General features: G+C 45.5%; 1 protein-coding gene across 3 annotated transcripts; it reads right to left on the bottom strand.

Annotated features, from left to right (window-relative positions):
• Positions 1-1,023: 1,023 nt before the first annotated feature.
• NOS2 (nitric oxide synthase 2) lies at positions 1,024-19,115 on the bottom strand. Of its 3 annotated transcripts, none has more exons than XM_079325295.1 (27): positions 17,488-19,115; positions 16,565-17,429; positions 15,839-15,935; positions 15,147-15,269; positions 14,908-15,056; positions 13,338-13,500; positions 12,861-12,952; positions 12,229-12,370; positions 11,695-11,834; positions 10,973-11,147; positions 10,538-10,639; positions 9,781-9,975; positions 9,346-9,428; positions 8,892-9,036; positions 8,560-8,664; positions 8,362-8,411; positions 8,091-8,265; positions 7,503-7,635; positions 7,045-7,123; positions 6,425-6,603; positions 5,644-5,807; positions 4,678-4,888; positions 4,268-4,355; positions 3,745-3,866; positions 3,327-3,475; positions 2,963-3,157; positions 1,024-1,820 (listed from the first exon to the last, which is right to left on the bottom strand). In XM_079325295.1, the coding sequence occupies exons 2-27, from the start codon at positions 16,669-16,671 to the stop codon at positions 1,740-1,742; spliced, it is 3,444 nt and encodes a 1,147-aa protein (XP_079181421.1). In that variant the 5' UTR covers positions 16,672-17,429; positions 17,488-19,115; the 3' UTR covers positions 1,024-1,739. The 3 variants fall into 3 exon arrangements, with proteins under 3 accessions (XP_079181421.1, XP_079181423.1, XP_079181422.1); XM_079325297.1 differs by having other exon boundaries at positions 16,565-16,740; positions 18,015-19,115; XM_079325296.1 differs by lacking the exon at positions 17,488-19,115 and having other exon boundaries at positions 16,565-17,437.
• Positions 19,116-19,344: the final 229 nt, after the last annotated feature.

Genomic DNA, 19,344 nt, shown 5'->3' with positions numbered 1-19,344 from the left:
GCCTCAGGAGCCCCTAACGAGCCTCAGGTGCCCCCAAAGGAGCCTCAGGAGCCCCTAACGAGCCTCAGGAGCCCCTAACGAGCCTCAGGGATCCCCAAGGAGCCTCAGGTGACCCTAACGAGCCTCAGGAGCCCCTAACGAGCCTCAGGTGACCCTAACGAGCCTCAGGTGACCCTAACGAGCCTCAGGTGACCCTAATGAGCTTTAATCACCCCTCATCCCCCGCTCCTGCCCCGCCCCACCAGCCGCCCCCAGGTTTCCCCAGTTCAGCCCAGCTGCCCCAGTTCAGCCCCATTAACCCCAGTTCAGCCCAGTTAACCCCAGTTCAGCCCCATTAACCCCAGTTCAGCCCCATTAACCCCAGTTCAGCCCAGTTCCTGGAGGTTTTACCAGGAACAGGAGCAGGCTGAGAGCAAGGTGTGTCTGCAGCTCAGGCCCTGGCACACAGCCTGCTCTGGATGCTCAGTTCCCTTAGAGCCATGTAAGAACTTGGTTTAGTCAATGAAACAAGCTACTAATTGTTTCAGAACAGGTTGATCTGTAACTCCCAGCCCAGTCCCAGCCCAGCAAGGTGCACAATCACCTCAGTTACACCCAGCTGCAGCTCCAAGGCCAAGGCTGTCCTGAAACACACTGCTCTCACGTGGCACTCCTGACTTTAGAGTTTCAGCTCTGCCTTCATCAGCTCCGAGAGACAAGGGATGGCAGGAAAATCCCACCTTAAACTTTTGTAATCTGCTCCCATAGCCCTGGTAATTTCAGAGAAGGAAGTGGTTCTGGTGTAACTGCAAGGCCTACAAAGAGCCCAAGTGCAAATACAACAGGGCAGTTTCAAGCCAGTCTCACTCACTAACTCACACTTGCCTGGCAGTACCAAAAATGCAAAACTGATCCTAGACAGGCTGTAACGCCTGGAGCTGCCCTGAGCTCAGGGAGGAGCACTGGCTGGAGCCCAAACCCACCTCACCACAACCTCTGCCTTTGTAGAGCCAAGGGCAAGAAGAGGTTCACTGATCCACACACTTTGTCTCACTATAAAGGCAGATTTTATTACAAACAAATCAAGTGAACCAGAGCACAGAATCCAAAAGTGCTTTGGAATTTTTGGAATCTTCCTGCTATAGGATCTGTAACAACAACACCACCACCACCACCAGCTGAGGTTCATGTACCTGAGTCCCACAAAGCAGAATTCACCACTGCTACCTGCTGAGCACGACTGAGGTGGATGCAGCAGGTGTTGCCACCTGGGGACCAGCACATTATTATCTCATTTGCAAACATTGCTCCAGATCCAGGCACTTGGCCAGATAACTCCCAGCAACATAACCATCCATTCACTTGCTTTTGAGTGAGGATAATATGCAAGTAAACCAATTTGATATAAATAAGGTTACAAAGATAAACAGTACATTAAAAAAAGAGATTTCAGCTCTAGTTAACTTAGTACAAAACATTTTCCTTGTATGTACAAAAACCACCAGACTTATACTAGCATAGATAGTATTAAAAATAATTTGCACTTTCACTATTAAGATAAGGTATTAAAAGCATGTCAGAATAAATAGCAACAGGTTATATTTAATATTTTACTTAATTAGGGCTGAGGTTTATGAGTCAAATCCTACAATCCTATACACATGTATGATTAAACAAGTATAAGAAGGAGGATTTGACTCCTTGTTTTTTGAAAATAACAAATGTGCAAGTATTGTCTAAAACACAAGTGGATTTGTTCTTCAGCTGGTGGGTTGCAAAGATCTTTTGACTTCATGTGGGAACACAGCCCCAAATATATCTTCATGGTATCGCTTTTGGCTCTGTAAAAACAAAGGATGCCCAAGAGATGAATGAAATGCTGCCAGCTACTCCTTATCCACCAGTTGAATAACTAAAATGCCTTTTGCATTTGTAGCACTGGTTCTGTGATGGTAGACTTCTGTTAGTGCCAGTGAAAGGGAGCTCCCTGAATCCCAGGCACAAATGCACCAGGATGAGTTCTGATAACAAGAGGGTCCTAAAAAGCAGCAGCCCCATGAACTGGGCTCTTAGTGATGGGCCCACGAAATTCCCGAGCTCACTTTTGCTCAGTTGGTACCACAAAGCCTCAAGCTCCTGATGCTGCCAACACCCTGCAAAGCTGATCCCAAGGGCAGAGCAGCAGAGCCCCTGTCTGACCCCGAGTGAGCAGAAGCTGAGCTGGCAGCCCTGGGGGACCGAGCAGCTCAGTCTGAGCTCTGTCCCTGTGTGCACACACAGGAGCTCAGGCAGCCACAGCACTGAGCCTGCTGAGGGGATGGAGGGAGGGACTGTGGGGAGCTACCCTGAATGCTGCAGGAACTGCTCTGCCTGCTGAGGGATGCAGGGAGAGGCTGTGGGGAGAGTTACCCTGAATGCTGCAGGAACTGCTCTGCCTGCTGAGGGATGCAGGGAGGGGCTGTGGGGAGAGTTACCCTGAATGCTGCAGGAACTGCTCTGCCTGCTGAGGGATGCAGGGAGGGGCTGTGGGGAGCTACCTTGAGCTGGTGCAGGAACTGCTCTGCCTGCTGAGGGATGCAGGGAGGGGCTGTGAGGAGCTACCCTGAATGCTGCAGGAACTGCTCTGCCTGCTGAGGGGATGCAGGGAGGGGCTGTGGAGAGTTACCCTGAATGCTGCAGGAACTGCTCTGCCTGCTGAGGGATGCAGGGAGGGGCTGTGGGGAGCTACCTTGAGCTGGTGCAGGAACTGCTCTGCCTGCTGAGGGATGCAGGGAGGGGTTGTGGGGAGCTACCTTGAGCTGGTGCAGGAACTGCTCTGCCTGCTGAGGGGATGCAGGGAGGGGCTGTGGAGAGTTACCCTGAATGCTGCAGGAACTGCTCTGCCTGCTGAGGGATGCAGGGAGGGGCTGTGAGGAGCTACCCTGAATGCTGCAGGAACTGCTCTGCCTGCTGAGGGATGCAGGGAGGGGCTGTGGGGAGCTACCTTGAGCTGGTGCAGGAACTGCTCTGCCTGCTGCTGGCTGAGGCCGAGGCCCCGGGCGAGCAGCGCCCGCAGCGCCCGCGCCACGTCCCGCGCCATGCGCACGTCCCCGCACACAAACACGTGGCCCTGCTGATCCTGCAGCACCTCACACACACGGGCCTCCAGCTGCCTCTGCAGGATGTCCTGGACGTAGACCTGGGAACACAAAATCCATCAGCACAGCAGGGGCTGAAATGCTGCTTTGGCTGTTGGCTCTCCTGAACCCATCGTGGGTCTGTGCTCTCACTCGGGCTCTGAGTACCCCGTCTGCTCAGCTCTGATTCTGGAGGAGTTAACCCTTAAAGAACAAAGGAACCAGCCTTACTTTCTCTTGGCCAGGCACTCTGGAGTAAGCTGTGTAGATGTCTCTCAGGACTCCCTTCCTCTTCATCTCCTCGGTTTCCTCTCTGTAGATGTGATCCAGCTCTGGCTGCCGGCAGCCGAACACCAAGGTCATGTCCCCTGCTCTGAGCCCTGAAAGCAGCGTGGGGCAGTGCCTGAGTGCCTGGGGCAGCCACTGACACACGGACTGGCACACAGCCTGTGCCCTCTAGGTGCCCAGAGCACCCTGCCCACAGAACAGGCTCAGGGGCATGGACTGGCTGTGCAGTGCCAGTGCCGGGCCCCATTAGCTCGGGGTGCAGGTCTCTGCAGGGGCTCTGTGGGTGTCTCTGGCTGCAGAGCCCGTGTCTGGAGCACTGGGGGTGTCCCCGAGCCAGCCCTGCCCAGGCCCCCCCGGGTACCTCTGTGCTCCAGGTCGTAGAGGCGCTGCAGCCAGAAGCTCCTGAAGGGAGCGATCCCCGTGCCCGCGCCGATCAGAATGCAGGGCGTGGCTGCCTCCTCCGGCAGGTGGAACTCATTAGCACTAAAATGCAAGAATATGTTAATTAGGTGACCGCTTTCTGACTGAAAGTCATGCTCAGTTGCCTGAATGACTCTGAGCAGCACAGCCAAAGCCCCCAGTTTGAAAGCAGCAATGGGGCTGAACTAGGTGCTCCTTCTTCCCTCCCCTTTCCTTGCAGTGGAGAAGCCAACAGCGGGCACAGGGTCACAGGAATAGAATTATTTCAGAATTTGTGATTTTACTAAAGGTAAGGCACAGTAAAAGATCTTATCTCTGGAAGACAGGGAATTCCCTCTCAGACCCAGCTGTTCCAGGTTCAACTCACCAACTTCACTTGAAAACATCCAAACCAAGGCAAACCCACTGCAGAAGCTGAACCAAGAGCTGCTGTTTAATTAGTTTGGCTGCTGAATTGCCTTTACCTGCGGATGAAGCAGGGAACGGTTTCATTCAGCTCTATTGTGTTCAGCCACGTGCTGCAGACCCCGTGGTGCAAAGGCCCCTCTCCATCTAAAAGCAGAGCAAGGCAGAATACCTCTGTCAGCACCCAAAAGCCCTCTGTTTTCTAAAAAAAACATAGTTTATGCTTAAAATTATAACTCTAAAATAAGTAAGGATTTATAAAACATGGATACACTGATGATAGTGCAGGATTTTAGCAAATTTTGGCCCAGTATGAACACCTGCCCTGCAGGTATTCTGCAGGTATGACAACACAAATTTTTTAATACAGATAGATTTTATGCTGTATGGCAGACAGTTCTTTTTCTGAATCACAATGTAGCCTAAATACCATTTATTTAAGAGAGAGATGAAAACAACAGCTCATTACCTCTTGTCCTGTAGTTTACAACTGCAACTGTCAGGTGAATCTCCCTGGCTGTCATGTCACAGGAGGAGCTGACAGAGTAATACCTGGGCTTCAGAAATGGCAGCTGAGTCAGCAGGAAAGCTGTGGAGACCTCAGCAGAGGGGAACTCCTCAAGCACCTCCAGGAAGTTGGGGCTGTTGTAAAACTTCCATTTATTGTATTCTTCTGTGCTCTAAAAGCCAAAGAGCATCACCACAATGTTACCAGGTCATGCTGAGGTCAGGAGAGCAGGTGTATTTGAAATGTCACTTATAAATAAGATTCCTGCTTTACATTCAATTAAATATGCAGGTAAATCAACAAAGTTCTCAAAACTTTGTCAGGACCAACACTGGGGTTTCCTAAGAAATCATTTACTTTTGAACACAGAAGTTCAGAACCTCCACTACAATGTTCTCAGACAGCAGCTCTCTCTTGGAGGATGCAGAAACTGAAGTAGAACCCATTTCTCATTTCCCTGCCATGGCACATCCATGAAATTGGGCAGCCCCAGGCTCCGACCCCTCCCGAGCCTCCCTGAACCTGGCAGGAGGAGCCAGCACTTACCCACCCGCGAGTCTTTACTGAAAGCCACATCCCTCTGGCTCTCGGGGGAGCAGATTCCCTGACACAAACACCTCCTGCAGCTCCTCCCCGTGAGAAGGGTAAGGGCTTTAAGGGTGTCACATCAGAAACCAGCGTGAGGCAAGAGAAGCAGGCAGGCAATGACCCACCCAGAACCACACAGGAAACACCGATTTGGTTGCCACACCCAAGCTGAGTCTCAAGACCCCTCTTTCTCTCACTGGGGTTGGCTTTCCAAGACCACAGAATATGTAACAGAGGCGTAAAAATCCATCATTATAAAAAATTCTTAAGCTTCTGCTACAAAGGACATCAGGGCCCAGAGCATAGAACTGCAAACAGAACTCCAGCCCTGAGGCTCACCTGACACAACACCTCCAGCCTCTGCTTGTCTGCTTCTGCTGTCACCAGCTGGGAGAGTTTTTTCAGCAGCTGTTGGGAGGGTGGAGTAGTGATATCAAGCAAGTATGTCAAAGCCTCGGATAGTGTGCAGGCTGGAATCTTCTTGTGACTTGTCCAGTATCCACCTGGAAATGAGGGAAAGCAACACCCGTGGTATTTGACAGCTGTAGAACTTTGCAAAACTCAGAGTCCTTCAAAATACCCTTCAGGTGAGGATGCAGCAGGTCTAGACCACAGAGCCCTTCTGAAAGAGGTTATTGTGAGGTTTTGAATGTTTTGTAAAGGGAGGATCTGACACAGGAAACTTCATGACAACAAAATACCACTTGGAAAGTCACATTCTTTCATCTGGGGAAGTCATCTTTACATGTTCCAGAATACTATGATTGTTCCTATTAATATGGGAAAGATGGGCTGGACATATATGTCTATTTTAGGACTCGTACATGTAGCAACAATAAGCAAACTGTTGATTAATTTAATTGCAGTCAATGGCCAATTCAGCAACTGAATTATAGTGTCACCCCAGGTACCTCTGCAAACCCTGGTGAAGTCATGGTTTTGCCAGAAAGGGCAAAATCAAAACCAAGAATTATAAGAATAACTAAACAGCAGAAACAAAATCCTATTGAATCTTAAGAAAAGGATCATAGAATCAAATTCAGACAACATAAATTCTTGGGAATTTTAAAAGAATCTGTCCAACATCCTCTGTTGTTTTGTCTAAAGAGACCCAACTTACCATCAATGCAGGTTTGGAGCCTGACAGTCTGACCAGCTGGAGGGGCATCCTTGACACGTGCAATAATGCCATGAACTAACTCTGGCTGGTTGCCTGGGAAAAGCCCAACGTGCTCCCCAGGCAGGTAGTGCACTTCCTGATTAGTCTCACAGTGAAGTTTTACCAGAATGGTAACACGGCTGGATAGCAAGGGAACAGAAATGAGACAGAGCTTGATTACACTGACAGGATTTCCCTTGGATTGCACAGGAAAGGAATAAATCTGCAGTGGCACTTGGCAAGGGCTCCCTTGTGTTCATTACCAAATACCAGACCAGCTTAGGGCTTCACAGAGACTTAAACAAATCAGAGTCCAAGCATGTGAAGTATGTGGATCCAAACCAACTGGGTGCTGAAGTTGTGCCTGGTCTGTCCAGCACAGAATAAACATGGCTGGAATCAGCCAGTGGAAGTGCTGCCCCACTGCAGACTGCACAGCTCACATGCTACTAAGGACAGAACAAAATTCCTATACATTTTTTCATAACTGCAAGGAAAGGTGTTTAAAAACAGGCACTTCAGATGTTTAAGATTTTAGTAAAATGTAGTATTGCAATATTCAAAAACATGAGGTAGCATACCTGGACTTCAAACTTTGAAGATTCTGCCTGAATTTCAGCTTCATGGGAATTACATTCTTGGCATGAATGCTTGCAAGAGCTGGTGAGAAGAGAGGATATGACTCTTGGTAACCCTGTGATTAGGTTTGTTTAAAATGTCTTCAAATAATATGCAGAGCAGAACTGAACCATGCTTGCCCTAGAAGGTGACCAACCATCAGTCAGCTGTGTGTGCCCCATTCCCAGACTAAAAGCAGTTCATCTCAGCTTTTGTTCCTCTGGGGCTGTCTCAGTGTCTGATAGTTCAGTGTCACTGTGCTGGAGAAGGTAACTTACACCAGTGTCTTATTAAATCTGACCATGCACTTCATTAAATGCATTCCAGCATCCAGCAGGGCCAAGAGCACTTCTGAGAAACCTGCACAGTTCAGCCCCTCTGAAGCAGCACAGGCAGAGGGAGGGCAAGGTGGGAGCAGTACCTTTAGCCAGGTCCATGGGCTGGGAGTCAGGCACTAGCCTGTAACTGGAAGGGTCCCAGCTCTCCTCAGAGGTGTAGATCTCAGGCAACTGAATACTGTGTCTCCCACGGACGTTAAAAATGTCACAGGCAGTCTACAGAGAAACCCCACAAAAATAAAGGCTATTCACAGTAACAAAACCCATACTCTCAGCATTATTATAATCCTAATAAGGAGCTATCAGTTTCACAGATTGCTGGGTTTTAGTGCCTCTGGTGTGTGGGTTCAGTGACTTCAGTAAGGTTCCACTTCTATAACAGTACAGCCAAAAAATATCTACTGCAAAAAATGCAGATGTTTAATGCTACATTTCATTTAATGCTACAGTTCATACTGAGCATTCCATTATCCAAAAGGGTTCATGCAATTTTGTGTGGATATTAAAAAATAATAGAACAGGGACCCAGTTCCCTCTCCAAGTTAGGCAAGCAGGAGAGAGGGGGGTTCCAAATTCAGATATAAACTCAGATGTTTGTTTTCCTCCTCATTTTCATGGGAACTGAACTAAAATGAATGGATGTAGACTAGGAGGTGCACTTCTATACCCACCTTGAAAGCACTGAGTGCCCAGCTGTGGAAAGCTGCTTCTTGCCCACTGAGTTCATCCCCTTCACCCACTGGAACGAGCTGGGAAGCCCCGAGCTGGGCCAGCTTTTGGTCAATGGCATGAGCAAAGGCACAGAACTCTGGGTACATGCTGGACCCCAGACCAAACACTGCATATCTGCAGAAGGGGATGAAAAGCAGATTGCTGTGTTATGCTATGTGGAGTGCTAAAGGATTCAAATTGCATGCAAACCAAACAACAAAGTATTTTTACCTAATTTTATTTCTCAGCAGTTTCAATCTGAGCAAGGAGTCCTTCAAGGTCTGTATAAAAACACATAAAATACACTTTAAGACAGAATACTCTGATTTGAAACCTGATCCATATCTTAGTGAAGGACATGAGATAAATGAAAGGTTTTTCTTTGGTCTTTGAGCTGAGTCTCATACACACTTCTGAGGTGGGCATTACCTTTCCGTTACCTGGAGAATCTCCATTTCCAAAAGTGCTAGTAACCACTAAAAGAAGTGTTTCTTTTTCCAGGTCACAAATGTTGTACTCATCCATGCACAGAACCTGGAAGGAATAAAGCTAATGAGACATTGCTAGCAGACATAAGAACTAACCTTAGATATCTCATGACCAAATGACCAAACTTACATGGCATTATGCTAAATGAATACAAAATCAAAGTTCTAGTCCAACTTGTATTTACGGACATTCAAACCCAGGTTTGGAGAATGGAAAAGCCTGCAGCAGCCAAGCTGCTGTCCCCCTTGGTGTGGCTGGTTTGCAGTGCTCACCTGAGTGCTGAAGGCACAGCTGAACAGGCTGCACAGGTCGTGGGCGAGAGTCTCCGACTTGCCCGTCTCGGTCGCGTAGATCACGGTGACCTTGGCCCTGGTGGCCACTGCTCCTCGCATGAGTGAGGATGCAAAGAGCACAGCCCTGGGGAAAGAACAGTCACACAGCTTTTAATGGAGCCACACTAATTTGGGTTGGTCCACAAACAAGCTGGGAAAGACTGAGCTTGAGCATGGCTTTTCTTTGGAAGGTGGTTCAGAAGCAGCACACTCTAGAGATCCCTGAGCAAGAACCTTAGACAGGAATGTTACCTCAGAGTGGACAGGTAAGACTATGATTCAAACCACTCCATTGGTCCCTACTGCAATAATTTTTTTTAAAGAAGTAAAGCAGAAACATAACAGGAATAGAATATTTGGAGAAAGCATGAAGAATTTTATTTGAACAATTTACTTTGCCAAGATGCTAAACTTTATTTCTTTTTTCCTTGGCCTCCGGGTCTCATCATGCCACACATGTGTTTTCCACGCATCCACCTTAAAAAAAAAAAAAAGGAAGTTATGCTTTAGGTAAGGAATGCAAAATTGTCAATAAACAATCTGTATCTTTAAGGGGCCAGATCAAATAGAATCTGTATATACAATCCACTGAGTGAAAATATGGGATCAGTGTCTGGTGCATTAAACTGCGTTTTACTTAAAGCCAAATAATTCAACAAAACTAACAGCACCTCCCACAATAAAATAGCTCCTTGTTTTCTGCTTGTGAATCTGTCTGGTGAACTTTGATGAACCAGGGCTTGGCACCCAGACTCCCTCGGATCCTGTATCGCATCTGCACTGCTGAGCTTGTCTGCCAGAGCTGTTTTTTCTCTTTGATGATGTGTACCTGGTAGTAATAGAAGGGAGTGAGGACATAGTTCAGCATCTCCTGGTGGAAGACGGGGGTGATGCTGCCTGAGAGGGGCGGCACGATCCAGAGCCAGTCTGCGGGGCAGCCGCCGCGCGCGCGGAACTCGCCCTGCATGTGCTTCAGGAAGGACTCGGCCGCCGAGTGGTGATCCATGATGGTCACGTTCTGCTTCTGCAGCAATGGCAAGGACAGGAGCGTGCCTTCAGACCCTGTCCTGCCCTTCTTCCTGGTCTAGCTAAAGTAATCTCCTTGCTTTGGTCAACATTTCAAGGACTTTACTCAGACTAAAGGGAGTATTACTGGGAAATAAATACTATCAGCAATTACTGTAAAGATACAGATTAAAGCGCGGGCCTTTGATTAAGAGCTCTCAGATCTTTTCTTTAACATCAGCATTTTACCTCTGCAGCACTTTTACCCACTTTTCATGTTGTCATGCTATGTTAAACAGGAATTGAAAATAAAATATATTCATCCAATGGCTTTACATAGGTTTTGAAACATAATTAAATATGTTAAAAGGGTGAGAACTCTTGCCCTTAACTTAGTTTTCTTTTTTTTTTCTTCCTTCTGCTTTTATCTGTGAGGAAATATGGATTCCTCTACTTTCTCAGGTGAAAATCAAGAACAGCTCTATTGGAATTATAATGCCATCTGCACTGAGTGAGAGGAAAAAGGGACAGTGAGTGTTGAGTGTGTCTCTCAGTTCACTGAGTCACATTCATTGACTTACCTGGAAGCTGTGAAGCACAGCCACATTGATCTCTACAACAGCTCGGTCCTTCCATAATGATGACAGTTTGTTTGTTTCCAGTCCCATTCTCCTCCCTACCTCCTACATGTGGAAAAGAGAGAGAAAAGGGAAAAGCAAATGTACTATATGGAACCTGGACCCCACGATTTCTCAACCTCATCAACTCTGTATCAGGAAAAAGTTGTCACAAGGGGAAAGAGTCAGTCTCATGCTGGGGAAAGTGATGGCAGCAGGAACACCTGAGATTAAAGATAAACTGGAATTTTGGAGTTCTGGTTTGTGAGGATGTTCCAGCTTCATAAAGCAGGGAGTGGTTCTCTCCCATCCCAGTGAACACTGCTAGTGTCTCTTTTCCAAAACTCTGTGCCCTGATCCCTCCCTCTGCAGGCCAGCCCAGCTCCCTGCAGCAGTCACCTGCAGGATGTTGTAGCGCTGAGTGTCGCAGAAGTCGCGCACGCCGATCTCGGTGCCCATGTACCAGCCGTTGAAGGGACAGGCAGTGAACTCCAGCCCTCCCACCTCCAGCAGCATGCTGGCCACAGCAGGCAGGGCATACCACTGCAGCTCCAGCTCCTTGAACCACTCGTACCTGCAAACAGGCAGCTGCAGCTATTACCTGTGTGTCTTTCCCTCAAAAACCAGAAAAGCCCAGGAAGACAGATATACTAATTCTAGGAGGAACCCCTCGACCAGGGTCTGCAGAAACTCAAAGGAGTTTTCAGTCCAGTATGTGGGAATCACCAGCTACAGGAACTGCAGAACCATATAACAGAGTTCTGCAATCTGCAGGCCAGTCCCAAAGCAAACAAGAAGAAGAACATGAGAGAAAGGCAATAAACACTGTTATGAGTGCAGTGTTGCATGTGTATTACACTAGCATAAGAAATTAGGATTTTTTAAATTCTGAGTATAATTGAAATGTAGATTGGGGAAAAAGTTTTCCAACAAAGCTGTCATTTGCTTCCTTAATTTAAATCTCATTTCATTGTCCTAACAGGCATTTCATCTTTCAGGATGATTTACCATCATTTCATCCTGACAAAGAACTCATAAAACAACTGCCACAGGCGCAGCCCAATAACCTGCCAAGGTGAGGCAGAGGCAAAAATGTAATTATCCAAATCTTGTGTGCTTACTTTGGATGCTCCATTGGCACTTGGAGGACAATTTCTGGAGGTAATTCAAATATTTCTGGGTCTTGGCCATTTGCTTGGAGAACAAGTGGAAGTACATCAAAGCGTCCATATTTTGGCTTCCACCCAAGCTCGATGCACAACTACAAACACAGAAAGCACATTTTGTGTTCTTTTCAGGTTTCTGAAGACAAAGATCTGAAGACAAAAGAATTTTAACCCTCTGAAACCCGCTGAGGTAAATTCTAAGTGAAAAAAGTTCTTTTTAGCCATTCAGACAATGTTGATGAAATATTGGTTGTGTCCCTGGTTGTGTCCCCTGACAATATTCACTCACTCTTTTCTGAGATGGAGGACAGCACTTTTATATCAGGACTGTAGGAAATTATTGTTCCAGCCTGCACCTAGAATCTGTGGGGCAGAAATCCCATTCACTCCTCACCTCCCACCACTTTGCATAAACACAGGAGGAAGAAGCCCCAGGGAGGTGGGTCAGCCAAGCTGGAAGCAGCTGTGGTGGTGAGAGTGGAGCTGTACCTGTGTGAACTCCACAGTGGCAGGGTCCCCGAGCACCGACCCGTCTGGCAGCTGGTAGCCAGCGTAGCGGATGAGCTGGCTGTTCCACACTCGGAAATCGTGCTGCCCGTCTGTCCTCTGAGGGAACACTGTGATGGCAGACCTGCCAGGACACAGAGCAGCTCACTGCACAGCCCATGCTCACAAACACTGCTCACAAACACAGCCCCATGCTCACAAACACAGCTCACAAACACAGCCCCATGCTCACAAACACAGCCCACTACTCACAAACACAGCCCACTGCTCACAAACATCCCCACTGCTCCCACTGCCACCAGAACTGACAGAAAGTGCTTTACATTTCTGAAATGAACATCAGTACAAATAAAATCATTCATTCTCTTTACCCACCTCCCCAAATCTGTAAATCATCTCTTTTCCCCAGAAATTGCAAAAGGGTTTGCAATGTCAGCCATGAACATTATGAATTTTCAAGATGGTTGATGGAACACATGAGAGGAAAATATAAGTAGCAGGAAAATTAAGAGCAGAGACAAGTTGTTGAAATGTTTATATAGACTATTCCATGTGTTTTTTATACTAGATATGGATGGGATTTTTGTTGTTTAAAATTAAAATTAGAGACCTACCTTATATTACCATTGTTTGTGGCATACTGGATATGACAACAGATATGCTCAAACATTTCCTTGGCTGTTTTACAGTCCCGTGCATCAAACACCTGTATGTATCCAACAGAAATGTAAAGAAGACTAATTTTGAAACAGTAATGTAAAGTTGTTATTTTTCCTATGCACTTAAGGAATGGAAAGATTGTGGCTCCACTAGGAAAGGTTCATTTTTATAGCTCTTACATGCATCATTTTCACCCGTAACAATCCATCAAGGGCCAAAACATGCACTTGGTTCTATGACACACCTGGTTCCTACACTCACACATTTTCATTCAGCCATGAAGCAGAGAACTACAGAGAAACCAATCTCCTGCTATGGAGAGGAGGGGGCAGTCCTCAGTCCAAACAGGGACATGTTCTAGCAAAGGGAAGGACATTCCTGTGAGCCCCACAGGCTGTTTGGCTGCACTCAGGTGTGGCTGCACAGCTGACCTGCAGGTTGGACCACTGGATCCTCCCGATGCACCGGGGCGCGTTCCTCCAGGCCTGCTTGGCACCAAAGGTCAGCTCATCCCTGGTCAGCTGGTAGCTTCCTGTGCTCTCTATCTCCTTGGTCACTGCTGCCAGCCTGCCCAGCTGCTCTTTGGGTTTTGGCCTTTTGAATGGGAAACAGCCATGAAAAGAAACAATGAGAACTCCATTCAAAGCAGATGCTCTCTTTATATTTTGGGTTCAGAATTTAAGACTTGTCCTTATGGAGTGCAAGGACAGAGATTAGTGACCTCATGAAGAAACTAACACACAAGAAATTTAAGTAGTGACACCATCCTTTCACCACCCAGTACATGCATAAATTTACCACAAACTATTCTGTGTAAGTTTTTGGTTTAAATTTGGATTTTCTAGATTAATTTTTAAAAAAATCACAAGGAAATGAAAACCAGAGAACAGGTAAGCTTCAGGGAACATGTAGGCTGAGAGTGACTGTCCTCTCAAAGTTCCATTGTGTTTACAAGGCCACAGCTCTTCTGAGTAAATTAAGTTGGATTTTCATTCCTGAAAGGAAGTCCTGAGCAACTCCTTTGTCAGGGAAACCAGCTCTAAAATTCTCGAATTTGATAACAGAGAGTGAAGTCAAAACATTAGAAAATATTTATCAGAGCAGAGACAAAAATTGTTTTGTTGTCTTACAGACAGAATGAAAATAGCCTGCACTGTCTGAGAGTTTTCACATTTTCAGCAAGATGAAAGATCAAGGGCAAGCATGTGAGATAGTGTAAATCAATGTGATCAAACAGCCCTGAGCAGAGACAGGGATGTGCAAATGCAGTAGGCTACTGAGGATAGCCTGTGTGCAAGACAGGGACTTTCAGAAACATTCAGAGGGAAAAAGGATTTGCAGGGAGTTTGAAGTGTCTAAATAAGTGTCCATTATGTGGCTGAGTCCCTCTGAAAGTTTGACAATGTTTTCTAATGGGATGAGCAAACACTGAACTGTTGCTTGAAAGCTCATCCTGTGGAATGTCACTGCAAGCCCTTGGACATCAAGCAGCTGTTGCAGCATTTCCTGCACCAGGCCATTTTTGTGAAAACACAAACCCCTCTAGGAATGCTCAGTGAGCTTCTGTTGATAGCACACAGCAAGGGTGAGAAGGAACAATGGCCTTCCAATCTTTGGCTAAAGCCTTGAGAGGAACACAGAGAAAAGATACTTGGAACAGCACAAACAAAAAGCATGATCCAGACTGAGACTGATCTGAGTGCAGCTAATTCCAGGGAAACAGAAGGCAGAGTCCTCAGTGTAGTGGAATGCAGCACACCAAAGGATGGAGCTGAGCAGTGCATGGTGCAGAGCCCTTCCTTGTGTTCCCAGGATTGGCAGATGGAGCACGTGAAGTGCAATGACAGTTTTATTTAGCTTTGTAAACAGTGCTTATATATTTTGAATGCATGCTGTGTAACAGGATAGTTACCAAGAGCTGTGAGGAAACCAAACCCTCCTGGAGGCTCACAGACAGACAGGTAGGCAGAAGATTTTATACCAAAAATCAAGTTGACTTACTCTTTAAGTGAACTGTAGTACTGCTTGAGAAAGTCTATTGCCTGAGGTAAAAGATCTTCTTGTGGAACTGGCCCATCTCTGGTACCTCTCACCAGGCCCTTTGGGGTCATGAGTGACCCTTGGCAGGCTTTGGCTCCGCAATTGATAACCTGAAAACCAATAAAATGTCAAAAAATAATGTTGCACTCTGTATCTTTTAAAATTTCTGAAAAATCCCTGTTCATATTTCCATATTTTACCTCTTTTGCAGTCAGGTGTAGAGTGTCAAGAAAGCTGGATCCATTTTCCAAGTTTTTTACTTTTACGTGTCTTGGACATCCTGATATTTGGTTTGAAACTTTGATGTCATTTGAAGGAAGATTCTGGGCAGAGAACAGATAAAAATGCATACTGTCTTCAGACCTATTGAATATCTTTCAGTTTCATTTTAGACTTAATGTTAACATCAAAATATTTCAGATTAAATTCAAGAAACTAGATATAAATGTGATCTACTCCAACATGATTATTTGACTACAAAACTACTGAACTAATCTGCAGTTTGATATGGAATGGGGGAAAAAGGTATTTTTGTATTAATCAAATAGTGTCTGCCACTGCAAATATCTTTTAAATTTCAATAAATCCTCTGAGTATCTCTGAGCATTGTAGTCACAGTCTCAGGAAAAGAGTGAACCAATTTTAGAGACAGAACAGGTTTGTTACTAAAGGTTTGCAAAGGTATGTAAAGGCATCCCAGTCCTCATGGGGTCACCTCTTCCTTTAAGCGTTATCAGTGCTCCATTTTCATCAGGGAAAGGTGATTCCAAAGGTGTTCCAGCAGCCCCAACCTCCTGCACCCACAGCCAGACCTCACAGCAGAAGGTGGAGCAGCTGTGAGCAGCACCACCACCCATGTGAGCTGTGACTGTCAAAGGTGCTGGGAACAGACCTGTCCTCCCTCACTGGGCTTTGCTGAAGTTATGGTAGGTGGCCTCTCCATCTGCTTCTTGCTTGGGCCGTGCAATTTGGCATCATCCTTTCCTGAGCTTCAACAGAGAGACAGAAAAGTCAGTACAAGGCAACGTGCTTTATGTTAGGCTTTGCTTTCAGCATCAGCAGGAGATGCTCAGTGCTGCCTCTGAAATGAGTGCTGAGCCAAGAACACAGCAGTGGCAGTGGGCACATGCAGTAGTAAAGCCATAGTACTTCCCTTCCCAGAGCACTGTGTGAAAGGAAAGAAAGGCAGGATATGAAACCTAAAATAAGTAACAACCTGAAGACCGAGAAATTTAAGATGCATGTGCAACTTATTTTACACAGTGTTGTGTATGAAATGCATCAGAGAACTACTTCACCAAATTAATTACAGTATAAATAATCACTTTGCTATTTTTATAGCATACACACTTCCTGAGACTTAGAATACCCGAAACCATAACTCACCAAGTAAATATAAGACTATGAAAGAGAAAGCAAGGTGATTTATGTCCTCAATGACTAGCACTGACACAAGTGTTCTAAGTTCATTACCAAGTTACACCACCCAGAGACCCACAGTTCTTTGGTTAATATCAGTGGAAACACTTTACAGGTTTCTCCAGGACCCAAACCACTTAGTATCTTCCCTTTTCAAATCAAAGATAAACTATGGAAGCATTAGAAAGCAGGATCTTACCCATGGATCTTCCTGTTTGTCTGCACGTTGTTGTTGATATCCTTCTCTCTGGGGTAGTGGCTCTTGGCAGCGTGAGATTTGAACACAAACTGCCAGGGGCACAGCATTTTCTGTGCTCTTCTTGTGGTTTGACTTCACTGGGCTGAAACCTTGCTCTAAGTGATGTGGGAACACTTCTAAGGACATAAAAAAACCCAACAAGGTCAGTATTTACCCAAGAGGGCAACTCCCTTTACCATCTCTCAGAAACTCACCAGCCCCACTGATCTGATCTAACATCCTGTGTTTAAAACAAAAATTGCTTGATTCTTAGGATAGTGATACTAAAAGTAACACTTTGTCTGTGTAATGGGCAGCCATGTACTAATCTAAAATACTGGCAAGAGAATTTCAGATGACTCCTGGTCAAGTAAAGCAGCAAATGCTGGTCTGAGCAGACCACAAGCTTAGAAAAAGGATGTGAAATGTGGCTGTGTATTCACACAGTAATGAAAAAAATCTTATTCATAAATGAACCACAACATTTTGCAGTGTATCCACCTGCCAGAGACAAACATGACTCTGAGAGGACGAAATCTGTGGTTTCTAAGATCTGTAGCACTTCCTTCAAGGTAACACATAGCATTTACACAAGAGTGTACAAAATTTATGCTTTTCATTTTAAAGTACATTTTCTGATCATTTCTGAACATAAGATGGATTTTGTGCTAGGGAAGATGTGACAGAAGAGAAAGATCAAGCCAGTAAATTGTAGGGTTAGAGAGAATTAGTCCCAGCATTTGAATCTGGCTCATGACATAAATCAAAACCTGATGTTTCCAAGAAGTTAGAGACAAAGGAAGGAAATAAACATTGTCATATATTCCTGGTATAAATTATTTTGATACTTATATTACTTATATTATAAGTATTATATATAATACTTGATACTTATATTATCTTATTTTGATACTTATATTACTTTTAGAGTAAAAGTTAAATTTCTGCTGGGCTCTGAAGATACTGTCTGCTGTAAAGTCACACAAGAAGAGAAATCCATCCGTCTGTGCAGAAACTGCAAGGTGTTAGGATTGTTTGCTACTCCAGATGAGAAAAACAATGTGTTATAAGCATTTCTCTGCAGTTACAAAATAGGAAAAAAAATCTAAATTGTTATTCTGCAATAAAAAATGCTGTGATGTGCCTATACTATTTTGTAAAATGCAAAGGGAAAAGAGAGAAGAAATGGAGAGGAAAAAGAAAGAAACAAAGAAAGAAGGAAAGAAGGAAAAAAACAGGAAAAAAAGGGGGAAACCCCAGACAAGCATAAAAACAATAGGGAAAAAAGGAGGGAAAGGAAGAAAATTAAGACAATGAGGAAAAATATGAAAAATAATAACAGAAAGAAAGAAAGATAATAATCCAAAGAAAAACTAAGAAGAAAAAGCAGAAAGCAAGAGAGCAGACTCACCTTTCCCTTCAGTGGCACTCAGAGCAGCAGGTGCTTTGTGCCAGTGGCTCTGTGGAGAGCAGACAGTGTTACCTGTGACAGGAACAAACCTTCACATCAGCAGAAAGGAGGGACAAAGTTTTCTGAGTGGCCGGACAGCTTGGAACTAGAGCAGGATACTGAGTCCCACACTTTGCTCCTAATACAGAAAAAGATACAGTTTGCTGTCGTTTTACCTGTGAGCTGCAGTAAATGAATGACAGAATGAGCACCTGGACATGGTGCTTCTTACCATGCTCTTGTGAGGGTGTCCCAGCCCTGCCAGAAGTGCCTCTCTGTCAAAGTTCCTTGCCTTCCACCTCTCAGGCTCTGTATCCCTCCTGGGAGGCAAAAGCATTTTATAGTGCAGGACCATGTATGCAAAATAGCTCCAAGCAAGGCTGGACATGGATAGTGAAATCAGGGGGATTCCCCAGATTTGTGTTGCTTGGAGAAGTGGAGGGTGTGTGGCTGCTGAGTGAGCAGTGTTGCATGATGTGAGAGAGGGAGGCTCCTGGTGCTGTCAGCATCCCTCCCTTCCCTGGCTGTGCTGCACCCTGATTCCTGCCTGTGCCCCTGGAGAGGGCAGGGAGCACACTGAACACTGTTTGCAGCCTTGCACACACTGTTAAAATTGGAAGGAATAAATGCTGCAGGGCTTCTTACAGCTTTTACCCCAGTGTGGACAGTCTCCAGGCACCCTCCTGCACACCTGCTATGGCTGTAAGAAGAGAGTGAGAGAAACATTATAGAGCTGTAGAGCTTTACAGTACAGGCCAGGAAAGCATCTTGCTTGTAACCAAGGACAGGTAGATTAAGTTTCACAACCATATACTTCCTTACTTTTGATCAAGTTTTAAAAGATTTTTCTCAATAGAGTATTTGTAGAATTTCTTGCTCTCCAGAGCCCCCTGTTCTGCCTGAGAGATTTGTCCCTTGGTGCTTTTCCAAAGTATTGGGAATACTGGAAGGAAACTGCAACTTGCTGAAGTACAAACCATTCCCAGCATGCTGTATTTGGGAATACCAGGGGGACAGCTGGATGAGGAACATGGAATTGTTGAGCTGATTTTCAATGTCAGACAACATGTATACACATACCTTTCACAAAATTTGTGCCCAGTGCTGCCAGCCACCTGCAGCCCACGAGTGTGCCACCAGATAGTGCCTTATCTGTTTCTTGATATTATGTATGGCTATTTTAAAGAAGTTGTTTACAAATTAAAGATGAATAATAAATCTGCTGACTAATATGAGTCAAGTGAGGTATATTGATAACGGGAAAGGTTTACAGTTGCTGACCAAAGATCTA

The sequence above is a fragment of the Erithacus rubecula genome, assembly GCF_903797595.1.
Source record: "Erithacus rubecula genome assembly, chromosome: 22".
Taxonomy (NCBI): Eukaryota; Metazoa; Chordata; class Aves; order Passeriformes; family Muscicapidae; genus Erithacus; species Erithacus rubecula.
This window is presented reverse-complemented; position numbering and strand designations above follow the sequence as displayed.